This window comes from Rousettus aegyptiacus, unplaced genomic scaffold (assembly GCF_014176215.1).
Source record: "Rousettus aegyptiacus isolate mRouAeg1 unplaced genomic scaffold, mRouAeg1.p scaffold_m13_p_3, whole genome shotgun sequence".
NCBI classification, from domain to species: Eukaryota; Metazoa; Chordata; class Mammalia; order Chiroptera; family Pteropodidae; genus Rousettus; species Rousettus aegyptiacus.
The window spans coordinates 152704384-152716831 of record NW_023416306.1 but is presented as its reverse complement, the minus strand read 5'-3'; the positions used below and the strand labels follow the sequence as shown (position 1 = coordinate 152716831).

The following is a 12448-nucleotide window of genomic DNA, read 5'->3' as shown; positions in this document are numbered from 1 at the left end:
GGACCCCACAGATAGTGTTGGAGTGGAAAAGGATCCAGGCATTCAAGGCACCCGGTCACCTCGCTGCAGAGTGCAGGGAGTTAGGGGGCTGTGGGAACCAAGGCCATGGCTCTGACCTGGACCTGGGAGGAAGCTGACCTGCCCTGAGACCAGAGGGGAGATATGAATCTGAAAAGCAGCAACATTCAAAAAGGCTGCAAAGAACCGTGGCCGAAGCCGAGTGTGAGGGTCCAGGGACATGACGAGAGAGGAAGACGAAAAGCCAGGTTTCCAAATTCTGAGTGACAAGGAGCTGCTTTCATTATGGGAAAGGAGAGCAACCCTTGATGACACAATCTGGGGCTCCTGGCAGACTGGGGAGCAAGCACGCCTTCGCGAGAGGAGCATGGGTCCTTGGCAGCTGGGAGAGGTCTGTAAGGCTTTAAACTTTCCTGGGAAGCTCTGCATGAGGCCACTGGATAGAGATGCTGCCAACACAAACCTTTTATATGCAGCATTTATACTATAACACATCACATTTTTACAAAAGAGTTCACAGAGAAAATGGGACAGCACTTTCCAAGCGGGGCCTTTAGGATGTATAACCGGGTTGGATCCTTCACCTGGAGAATGGGGGTGCTGTTCTTGGGACTCGCCTTGTGGTCCTGGGCGGGGCAGCCCAGCAGTCACCCACAGGCCCCTCGGGGAGACCGGGAGAGCTGCGAAACCTCCCATTGCCAGGGTCCCCTCAGGATTTAATCTGCTAAGGATATGTTCTACAGAGACCAAAGCCACCAGGTCCCTTCGCCTGATTGTGGGGGGAAGGGGAGTAGCGGAGACAAACCCACCTACCTTAACTGAAGAGTGAGAGACTTGCATGTATCATTCACTCAGCACTCAGCACTGAGCGCCTACATGCGAGGTGTTGTGTAAGCTCTGGGGACAGTGCAATGAGTAAGGTGTGAATGGGGGCCCTGTGGGGTGAGGAAGCAACTGGTTCTGTATGGAAGAGGGTGTTTGAGCTGGGACAGAATAATAGCAGCTACCATTTAACGAACACTTATTACATGCCAGCACTGACCTAAGCATTTTATTATATAAAGCTCAGCACCCTAACCTCATGCAGTAGAAATCCTTATCCCCATTCTATAGTTTAGCAAACCAAGAATCAGAGAGGTGAATTGAAATACCCAGGGACCTCGCACCTAGTTGTGGCAGAGTTGGAAACAGAATCAAGGTCATTCCAGCCCCAAAGCACGGTTTGCTTCCAACAACACACTCCCATACACGCGGGGCGAAGGACTGAAGGGAGCAGAGGGTATTCCAGGGAGAGAGAGCCATTTCTGCAGGGAGCGGAGTAGTGAACAGCCCTGGCACGCTCTGGGAATAATGATAAATCCAGTGAGACTGGGGCGTGGGGCGCGTGGAGGAAGTGGCAGGGGCCAAGGCCAGCGCTGAAGTGTCCTGAGTGCCAGGCTGAAGTGCTTGGATACTGTCCCGCGGGCAGTGGCGGCCAGTAGAGGCGATGTGGTCAGCTGGCTTTCAGGGAAGTGACTCGGGCATCAGTGCTCTGAACAGGCTGGAGTTAGCGAGGGGAGAGGCTGTGGGCAAGGGGTTTCCCTGGGCTTCGCAGCCTTGGTAGGCGCTGTGGGCCAGAGGCACTGCTCTCTGTAGGCCAGGCCCAGGGCGCCGGCCCAGGACCAGCAATGGCTGCTGCAGGAAATAGTGTCACCAGGACTGACCTAGACAAGGGGTTCCACCACATGCAGCCTAGGTATCGGGGGTGTCTCTGCCAGACAGACAGTTGAGAGAGGAGCATGGGAGCTCAAGGTCAGCGCTCCTCACGTGGGGCCTGACTGCTGCTTAATGAGGGCTCAACCAGGAAGACATCCACTTTCTAAATTTTGCCAGTCTTGTAAAATAACATCTCGTTATTTTAATTACTTAATCTTTATTTATGAATTATTTCATTAATTATATTATTACTGTCAATCATTACAATCTAGAATATCAAATAATATAATTGATTAATTTAAATTATTCGAATGTTCAATATTAAAAATAACAGTTATACTTTACGAATAAGTAAGAGCATCTCTTCATAGGTTAGCCACTGGGCTTCTTCACTGGCATATTGCGTGCTCCGGCTTTTGCCCAGTTTTCCAGCATTGACTGCCGGTTTTTCTCGTGGCTCTGCCGGAGTTCCTTTCACATTTCAGATTCTTGCCTGGGTTTGGATGCTGCAATTCTCCCATTTTGTCCTCTGTCCATTAACCTTATCTTCATGTCCTTTTAACAGAAATCCTCAATTCTGATGTATTGAAATTCACCTTTCTGCCTTATTTTTATGCTTTGGGGGCTTTATTTAAGAATTCCTTCCCCACTTGTATGTCACAAAGATATTCTCTCATACTTTCTTTCATTAAAGCAATAGTTTCGCCTTTCACAGCATGTTTTGGTGCATCTGGAGTTTATCTTTGTATGTGTGTTAAGATGTGGGGTTTTTTCAATTTCATTTTTCTCCATAGAGCACATCGGTTTCTCCAGCCTTATCTATCAGACAGTTATCCTGGCCCTGCCAGTTTTTGGGTCCTTTATCAAGTTCCCACACATGGCTCTGCCTCTGAGTTCCATTTCTCTTCCATTGGTATCATAGTTTCTAAAGTAAGGACCAGTTACTTCAGAATCGCCTGGAGAATTATTAAAATGCAGGTTCCTGGGCCTGCTCAGTACTGCTGGGTCAGAAGCTCCTGATGTAGGCCTGGGAGTGTGCATTTTACGCCTTCTGCCAGTGACTCTGCAGTGCACTAAAGTGTTATGAAGTACTGCTCAGATGAAAACGGTGTCCATAAACAAATGATTATTATTCCATTCATGCAGTATGTACTTTTTGGGTTCTGTGCTGGGCACTGAGAGGCACTAAGATGGTAAGGCACATTCTCAGCAGTTGGGGAGAAAAAAAAACAAGTAAATGAGCGGTCGCTGTTATGGGCTGGGTCCTAAGAGAACCCTGAGGAGGGGCATTATGGGCTGGAGGGGAGAGGTCAGCCTCATCTGGGAGATGAGTAGGAGACAGCCAAGCCAGTGGGTGGGAAGCCACCCCGGGCAAGGAAACAGCGTTTGCAGAAGCTCAAAGCAGGTCCTGTGTGGCTGAGGCGAGGAGGTATGTGGGAGGCAGGAACCAAAGTGAGAGTTGTCAGCAAGGGCCAAGTTCATGAAAGATTTCACATGCCAGGCTGAGAAGCTTGGATTTTATGGACTAGATTTAATGCAATAATAATAAAATAAGAATAATTAACAATAACAACAACAATAATAATAGCAAGAGCAGCTAACATTTCTTCAGTGCTTACTTTGTACCAGGCAAGCACTGTGCTAAACCCTTAACCCAGATTATCTCATTTAATCTTCGCAAAGACTCTGTGAAGTGTTTGAACCAGTGCCAGGAGGAGGGGGCAGGTGAGTTCTCTACTAATTGGTGAGGCAGGAAATGGGGAATTGCCAGAGAGACCTAGAGCTGATCAGTTGTACCAGTCCTTGAAATGAAAGCAGAACCCTGCTGGCCATCAGTCAAAGCAGAGGCCTTCATGTAAACAAAAACTTGGAGCCTGGACCAGTGGGAATCAGCAAATACAGCAAGACTGGGGCCAGAGGGCAGAGGCCTTGTGAGCCAGGCCGAGCAGCAGGGAACCCTGGTAGTTGTCAAGCAGGGGGGTGGCATGACCAGGGCTGGGCTTTTGAGCTACTATGATGCACCAGTATGATTTGGGACAATAGAATAAACCACACGGATAGTTCCACAGCTGTCTAAGGTTCTTTCTCCCACATGTTGCTTAATCCCTAACCTTTATGAGGCTGTTAGGAACTCTAGGAGCAGATGAATACAGAGGGACATACTGGGGTCAGGTGGGGGACTTCATTAGCCTCCTCAGATTATTCTTTATGGACTGCCATCAGACCTTGAGACCGACCCTTGCATCAAGGGATGAGGAGACAGCTGTAAGGGTCCCCATGAGCCCCAAAAGTAGCTTCCTAGAGAGAAAGGAACTTGGGGGTTTGCAGGGGCCTGAGCTATATCAGTCTAACCTGGCATAGGAGCCCTCTGCCAATCGTGGCTACAACAAGGATGCCTTCCCTACCTGGGCCTCAGCATGACTGTCCTTGACCTTGGGCTCTGCAGGAATGTCCCAGGACCCCCTGCAGGGCTGGCCCCAGTTTAGGCCTTTTTTATGTGTTTGCAGACATAGACGAGTGTGAGCAGCCAGAGGCATGCCACGGCGGGCAGTGCACCAACACAGAGGGTTCCTACCACTGCAAATGCGACAAGGGCTACATCATGGTCAGGAAGGGACACTGCCAAGGTAAGGACTGGGGTGCCGCCCTACCATCTCCTGGTCCCTCCCATATACTGGTTGCCCCCAACTCCCCTTCTAGCTTGTCTCTGACTGGGCCCCTTCCTGCTGAGCCCACTCCTAAAAACAGCACTGTCTGGAAATTCTTGAGCCTTTTCAACACTTTATTTTGGTATGCTGTCTGCTCCCAAAGCAAGGAACACAAGAAACTGTGTATACATGAGACCCCCAGAGCATCCCTCTATACACCTGTGCCCTCACCTTGAGTCATAGCATTCTTCTTGTTAATGCAGCATAACAGTCAACCCATCAGGGAGGTGCCTGAGATCTTAGCCTTGGCCTTCTTGCTACAGCTTCTAGGCTGTGAGCTCCTAAGGACAGACCATATCCTTGGATGACCCATGATAATTGACCATGCATTGAACACCCCCAACAAATGCCAGTTGAATGAATGCATGAATGAATGAATGAACCCTGATCCTTGCTCCCTTTCCCGGGCCAAAAGGTGACTGTGACATTGCCAACTGGTCTCCTCACAGACTGGCTCGAACCTGCCACTATTGTGTAATCTTCTGGCAGCTCTGCCGCCACCACCTTCCTGCCAGGCTGGGGTGTCAAATGTTTGCAAGAGGCCTGGGTTACGTGTTCCCAAGACTGGCTGAGACAGGAATAAGTGAGGGTAAACCAAGCTCTCTCTGGAGGGAAATCCTGCCCTGGATTCATGGGTCGTCGGCCCAGCCTCCTCCCGGGCTCCAGGTTTTTCCTGGCCAGGACCTGGATTCAGAGGGTCCTGGAGGTGAAGGGTGAGTTCACCCTTATGCCCCTTCCCGATGCCAGTACCACGGAAGCAAAGCCCAGAGTCCTAGGAGGTCTAGCAAAGGCGAGAGGTGGTTAGGGTTGTAGGGCTGGCAACTCTCCATCTGCATACCGCTCAATCCACATGTCGCCTTCCTTTTCAGTGTCTCTCTCTCGGTGTTCCCTCTTTAAAACTCAGGCCTGATCAAAGCCAGAACCCCTTGCCCTCATGAGCGTGATGGAAACAGACAGCCTGGTATTTCCCAGGAGAAGGGAGAGTGAAAGGAGTTAGCGTTTGACGGGGGTGCCCGCTGTGTGCCAGGTACCGTGCTAGATACCCATCGTGCTAGGTAAGCATCAGAGCATGAATCTGACAGAGGACTTTATTAAAAAGAAAAGCCAAACTAAAGGAAGTGAACCAAGAAAATACCAGGCTATTAAAAAGATCAAATTTAACCTAACCGGTCCATGTTAAGGGCACACAGGCTCTGCCAGAGACAGGCCTGGTTTTGGCTCTTGTCTCAGTGTCTGAAAATGAAAACCATAATGCCCATCTCAGAGGACTGAGTAAGCATACACGCAGCGTAGCATCGCTATCCGAAGGCCCCGTTTTTTTCTCATCTAGCCTTACCCCCTGCCCCAGACCATGCCTCTGGATTATTCCCCTCCCTTCCGTAGGAAAGGTTCCAGACACACACCTCGGCTGAGAGGTCAGGCCGAGTTCCTGGCCCAGGGCAGACGCTCTCAGTCTGTTGAAAGAAAGACTAATGTAGCCTGCACACTCCTCCAGGTTTCCATCGATAACCACAGACCCAGCCCATCACCCCGGGAGCCCAGTCAATTTCCTCTCTGTCTTTCTTCCTTCTCCAACTAAGAAACCACTCTCTCCGCTTAAACTCAAAATCTCTGGTGAAAGGCCTGCGTGGTCTGGACAGTGGCCCATTCAAAGTCTCAATGGCATTTCCGTCGTACCAGGATTCTGGGTTCCCACGGAAAGGGGTTTAGTTCCCCCACAGACTTCCAGGGCTTTGCTGTCCCCCACCCATATCTAAGGTTACCTGGGCTTCTTGTCCCTGGCTGAGCACTCTCCTCACCCTGTGGTCTCACAAGAAATGGAGGCGGGCACCTTATGTTTCCTCATGTGAAGCCTGAAGTGCTGATCGAGAAGGTTCAGGATCCTCCCAGTGTACAGATGGCAGGTCTGCAAGCTGGTCCCTGGGGTGACTGTTTCCATACGTCTTCTGGGGTGTCTTCAGCAGCCTCATACCAAGAGGGTATAAACATTTAATCACATGGTCTCATTCTTTGGTCAGCAAACATTTGCTGAGTGCCAGCTTTGTCCCAGCCATGGGCTAGGACAAAACATGCCATAAACTTAGATTAAAATTTAAACCCTAGACTAGGCAGAAAAACCTGGCTCCAGTCCAGGCACCAAGGGGTTGGTGGAACAGCCTCCGGGTGTCTGGTGATGTTAAAGCCAGGGCCTTTAACACAGAGTGGTTAGAAGTGGAATCTTCTTCATCTGGAAGCTTCATCTGGCTCCTTTTGATTGGTTTGGCTAGTGGCTCCCATGTAGAAGAGGCCTTCGCTGGCTCAGGTGGACACTCAGGGCTGCTTTGATTTCTTCCCTCCCTCTACCACTTGCTGACAGAACTCTCACATGTGATCATCGCTGGCTGGGACTCTGGTCTGAGGAGGAAAACCAGCAGTGGCATGCCAGGGGAGACTAGGTTACGCTGCATTAACAAACAACCCCGATCTTAGTGGCTTAGAATACAGCAAACTTTAACGTGATCAACGCCACATGTCTATCATGGATCAACTGGGCGTTCCACCCCACGTTTCCTCTTTCTAGAACCAGGCCAAAGGAATAGCCAGCATCTTGAATGTGGCCAGTCTCCATGGAAGTTAGAAAGAACGCTCTGCAGGGTTGCACACAGTTAAATGCTTTGGTCTATAAATCACACGTTATATCTACATGTAGCTCATTGGCCAGCACTTGTCCCCAGGCCCTGCCCAGCCAAAAGAAGCCAGGAGGCATAAGCCCACCATGGCACAGAACCTGGGCAGGACAGGTTCAGAGCTCTGCTCCTGGTAAATCTAATCTCCTTCCTCCACTCACTGGTCCTGTGGGAGAGACCCCAGAACTTCATTTTTTCTCAGTATGGTCTTTGAGGAGGATCGTTGCCTCCTCCTTGTTCTTCTCTTCATCCCGAAAGTCTGGCCTCCCTGAAGCAGGGATTGCTCATCATTCCCAATGGCTTTGCCCAGCTTCCTTCCGGTACCTCAGCCAAGGCCAGCAGGCCATGGTGCTAGCTGCTCTCTCCCGGGTGGCCAAACTCGGCAGTCCTAGATCTTTCATTTCCTCCATCTCTGTCTCATTCTTTTCATCTCTCTGCTTACAGAAACTCTTAGAATAGTTTAGCTTGGTGTCACCACAGCCCAACTAGGAGCTCTTGGCTGCTCTCTTTCCAGAGATGAGCCTTATCCCTAGCAGTTCCCGGTATCTCCCTGCAGACACCCACCTGACTGACCACTTGCCCTGTGAGTATCTTCCCCTTCCGGACCCTCCCAGTGAAGTTTTGGTCTTAAGTTCCCTGGGACAGAGGGCTTCGGCGTGTCCCTGTCTCCTGCAGAGCAAACAGCCTCAGGGGAGACTCATTTTTACCCTCCACTGCAGGGCGTCTATCCTATTTTGTAAAGACAGCTGCTGGCTTTAGTCTCTTTGTAGAAAGCCTGTGTTCTGACCCTTGTCACTACCTCTGGCTTCTCCTCTATGGGGCTGAGTAAGTCTTCCTCCTGGGCAATAGGACCTCTGAACCTGCAAACGTGGGTGAACCTCCCCTAAGAGAATGACAATTACCTGTTTAGGAAGAGTCAATTTTCCTGTTTCCTCTGGAGCTTGGTCACTCTGTTGGTCACGATTAGTGACTGAGAGCCTCGGCACTGGGCCAGAGGAGCATCGCATCCTCCTGCAGCCGTGACTCAGTGTGTAGTCCCTGTGTATGACCTCTCTAACTCAGCCAGGTCCCCTGGGTGCCTTGGATATGGACTCCCTGAGATGCCAGGTCACATCGGGAAGAACCCTGCCTACAGTTCCCGGGAGCAAGATCTCCATCTTCCTCCTTATTGTCACTCTCCCAGGACCGCCGCTCCTCTCCCTCCATGGGTCCCTTCTCCCTCCGCTCGTCTGGTTGGTGCTCAGGCTCATCCTTTCTGGTTGACTTTCCTGGATCTCACCAGGGTGGGTACTGGGAGCCCTACATGGTTCTTGGCAAGAAGAAAAGTCTCTCCAGCAGAGAAACCTTGCCAGTCTCCACCTTAGCTCTGCACCAGCCTCAGGGCTGGTCTTAGCTTCATCCAAGATTGGGGGTCATCTTCAGTCCTCATTTTCTGGTGCTGGGAAACCCATTTCGCCTTCATTACCCAGCTGGTGATCTGTGGCCCGCTGTGCCAAGCACGTACAATCCCAGTAATTGTCATCACTTGTAAAGGAACAGGAGTTCACCGAGGGAGATACGAGGGCCGTTTGTTTCTGACAGTCCAGCTCACAAAGTAGAGTTCTCTCACCCTCCACGGCTAGTGGTAACCACAGCCTCTGACACCCATCCAGGGTGTTTCCCTTTCTAGAGTTCCTCCATCTCTCTCTTTGTCCAGGACAGTGGGTGGGAGGTGGAATTGGGAACACAGGATGACACTCACTTTTTCCTAGTTTCCGAAAATCTGTACGGAAGCTGACATCTCTCCCTCTCCCCAGACAAGGGCAGGGTCAAGGATCCACTTCCTTACAGACCTACCCATGTGCTGTGGTTCCCAGGGATGACCAAGGGAGGGGCTGTTATTTTGCAGATATCGATGAATGCCGTCACCCTGACACCTGCCCCGATGGAAGATGCGTCAACTCCCCTGGCTCCTACACTTGCCTGGCCTGCGAGGAGGGCTACAGGGGCCAGAGCGGGAGCTGCGTAGGTGAGGGCTGCCTGCAAAGGCACTGAGAGGGCTCTCTGGACTTGGGACCTCTGGTCGAGCCTATACACAGGGAGAGAAAGAAGGGGCGCAGAGGGAAACATCTTGGAGGCTATTGTCATCCATGATCCGGCTGGGTTCCCAGATGACGCTGAGCATGAGATGGGTGTGCTTCAGTTACTGGTACTCTGCCCTCTGAATCAGCTAGGGTGGGGGCCCCTTTGGCTTTTTGGCCATGTCTGTTCAGGAGCCATAGCCCAAGGTCCCAGAAGCTTCTGTAGCTGGATGCTGTTGGGTAGAGCGAAGTGCCAAGCATCCTAGGAGGAGGCTAACTCTGGTGTCGTGAGCTGGCAGCCAGGCCCTGCTGTGGTTCCCAGGGAGGAAGGGTCTTCTGCTCTCCTGCATCTCAACAGCAGTGTCTGAACAGCAAGGCTTAACTGAACAGTGGGTGCTCTTCTCCTCCAGAGGAAGCTGCATGTCAGCTGTAGGAGGAATGTTCTTTACCAGCAGCCCCCGCAGGAAGAAGGGCCCAGGGTTCAGAATGCCAGGAAGGACTGAGTTGTGAATAGATGCTTTGAGTCTCTGGAGAGGGCAGATGTTTCCCAGGCCCTTGACACTGCCATTCAGCCACCCGGGCAGAGCTTGGCCCCTCTCTGCCTTGCCCACTCACCTGTTGAAGCTGGTTGTTGGGCTGGGAATATGAGATCATACATTTGGTTGGCAGAGAGGTTCAGACCCACTTAAGGTGAGTCAAGGTCTTGGACACTTCGCTACAAGTGTCCTCTGGTGGCAAAAACTAGCCCCAGGGCTGGGGGATATGGCCTCCTTTCCTAGGACATATGCAGTGTGCCCTGTGTTACTAGAGCTGAAGTGAGCTCAGTGGGTAGGGGCATTCTTTCCTGCCTTGGTGGGTGGGGCCAAGAGCTGTAATGACCTTATGGCCTTCCCAGGGTGGCCTATAGTGCCTCTCAATGGTGATTCCTTGGCCTCATAGTTGAGATGCTCTATGCCTGCATGAAGGAAAGGAGGCCAGCCTGCCATCTAGGACTTCTCTCCCGCAGATGTGAATGAGTGTCTGACCCCTGGGATCTGTGCTCATGGAAGGTGCATCAACCTGGAGGGCTCCTTTAGATGCTCTTGTGAGCAGGGCTATGAGGTCACCTCAGATGAGAAAGGCTGCCAAGGTACAAAGATACTAAAGCATCTTTCTTCCACAGCAAACCAGCCTGTAGCTTCTTCCCTCCACACACACACTCCGACCCCTGGCCCTGCATCCCTAAGCATGCTGATCCAACACATCACTGCCAAGACCTGTCCTTTCTCCTATCTCTGCACACCTGTCAGTCTCTGCTGTCCTGGCACATCTGTCCTGCAGAGTCCCACACAGAAATCAATGGCCTGTTTCAGATGTCAACGAGTGTGCCAGCAGGGCCTCGTGCCCCACCGGTCTCTGTCTCAACACTGAGGGCTCCTTCACCTGCTCAGCCTGTGACAGTGGGTACTGGGTGAATGAAGACGGCACTGCCTGTGAAGGTAACCCTGAGGAGGAAGTTGGCAGAGAGGGACCGAGAATATAGGCCCTCTTACCTTCCAAAGGACGTTCCATGTGTCCCCAAGCTTTGGACTGATGCTGAGGGTCTCCAGGCTAAGCTAGATGACCCTATACATGGACTTGGGCTAAAGGGAACTTCTATCATAATACCCAAGTTTAGAGGTGAACACAGAAGGAAAAAGGAGTCACAGAGACAGGAGGGAAGCTGACAGTAGAGCTGCCCCAGGAGCATTCTGGAGAGAGGGTGCTGGGGTTGCCCTAGAGAAGATCCACTACCAGGGCCTGCCCTTCCCCAGGGGCCTGGAGAGAGTCTTACAAGCTCAGAGAAGGAGGCCAGAGGCGTGGGGAGATTCCTGCCTCGCCAGATGGAGGGAGTCCTCCTAGGCCCGCAGGGTGACCAGCTGCTGTCTGCCCCAGACCTAGATGAATGTGCCTTTCCTGGAGTCTGCTCCTCAGGCATCTGCACCAACACTGCCGGCTCATTCTCCTGCAGGGACTGCGACCAGGGCTATCGGCCCAGCCCCTCGGGCCACACCTGCGAAGGTGAGAGCCCCTGCAGGGGAGGAGAACACAGACGGGATTCAGGATTCAGAGAGACTAACCCATCACCCTCAGAAAAGAAAGTAGCCAGGACACAACGGGGGCTGTTTCCAGACCAAGGTCCCTCTACCTACCTCGGATGGTGGGCTAGCTGGGTACACTTATTCTCACCCCTTGGCCAATAGGAGTTGGAAAGCCAACCGCGGATCAGGATCTAGGGGGCCAATGAACCACTGGACCACAAGCAAGCTGGGCAAGCTTGTTCCACATGAGCTTCTTGGACCTTGTCCCAGGCCTGCTAAATTAACTTCTATTGCCAAGTGTCGGGGGGAGCTTGGGTTCTGGTTTCTAACAAGCTTCTCAAGGGTTCCTCGTAAGGGTGGGTGCTTGAACCATATTTTGAAAGACACCAGCCTGCACCAGGCAATCTGTAGGCCAGCCTGAAGTGTCTAGTTTGTTACCTTCTCAGGTTCTCTGTATCTATGTACTTGGCTTATTTCTCATCTGTTTTCCTATTGTGTCCCAGTAAATCTAAGCCATAAGGGTAGTGGTGTTTGGCCACCTTAGTCCAGGATTGCTGAGAAAGGCCAACTGTCCCCAAGGTGGGCATTGTGTGCACAGCTGGAGAAGCCCAGCCAGAGGCGGGGAGAGCCTGCCGAGCTGGGACAAAGTAGAGGGAGCTGGAGTCACCCTGCTTCCCAGAGGCTCCATCACCAGCTTCTCCCAAGTATGCTGCTTTGTAAGGGGATGATGCCCCTGTGGGGCCAGACTCCTCATGCAGAGCCTTCTGGAGACCTCCCCACTGGTTCCTGTCCTTGGGAGGTGCTGCCATTGGCTTCCTTCCTCTTGTGTGACTCTGCAGATGTGGATGAGTGTGAAGACCCCCAGAACAGCTGCATGGGAGGCGAGTGTAAAAACATGGCTGGCTCCTACCAGTGCCTCTGTCCCCAGGGCTTCCAGCTGACCAATGGCACCGTGTGTGAGGGTGAGTGGCTCTGGGTTCCCCTGGGGGACCAGGGGCGGTGTTTGGGGAGGTGGGAACATCCCCAGGAGAGAACATTGTCATCTCCCTGCAGACGTGGACGAGTGCACGGGAGAGGAGTACTGCGCACCCCGCGGGGAGTGCCTCAACAGCCACGGGTCCTTCTTCTGTCTTTGCGCACCAGGCTTTGCCAGCGCAGAAGGAGGCACCAGCTGCCAGGGTGAGAAGCCAGCTTGGCCACGTCCACTTGCCAGCAGCAGGGGGTGCTGGAGACTAGATCTA

General features: G+C 52.2%; 1 protein-coding gene across 4 annotated transcripts in view; it reads left to right on the top strand.

The window, feature by feature from the left end:
* Positions 1-12448, top strand: part of LTBP2 (latent transforming growth factor beta binding protein 2) — a 99423-nt gene that overhangs the window by 76688 nt on the left and 10287 nt on the right. For 3 of the 4 annotated variants that reach the window (XM_036238440.1, XM_016138977.2, XM_016138985.2), the window contains 7 exons: positions 4221-4340; positions 8976-9095; positions 10154-10276; positions 10500-10625; positions 11062-11187; positions 12047-12169; positions 12261-12386. In XM_036238440.1, coding sequence (XP_036094333.1) covers positions 4221-4340; positions 8976-9095; positions 10154-10276; positions 10500-10625; positions 11062-11187; positions 12047-12169; positions 12261-12386 — 864 coding nt within the window. The remainder of the gene's footprint in view (positions 1-4220; positions 4341-8975; positions 9096-10153; positions 10277-10499; positions 10626-11061; positions 11188-12046; positions 12170-12260; positions 12387-12448) is intronic. The other variant, XM_016138970.2, reaches the window with a different exon arrangement.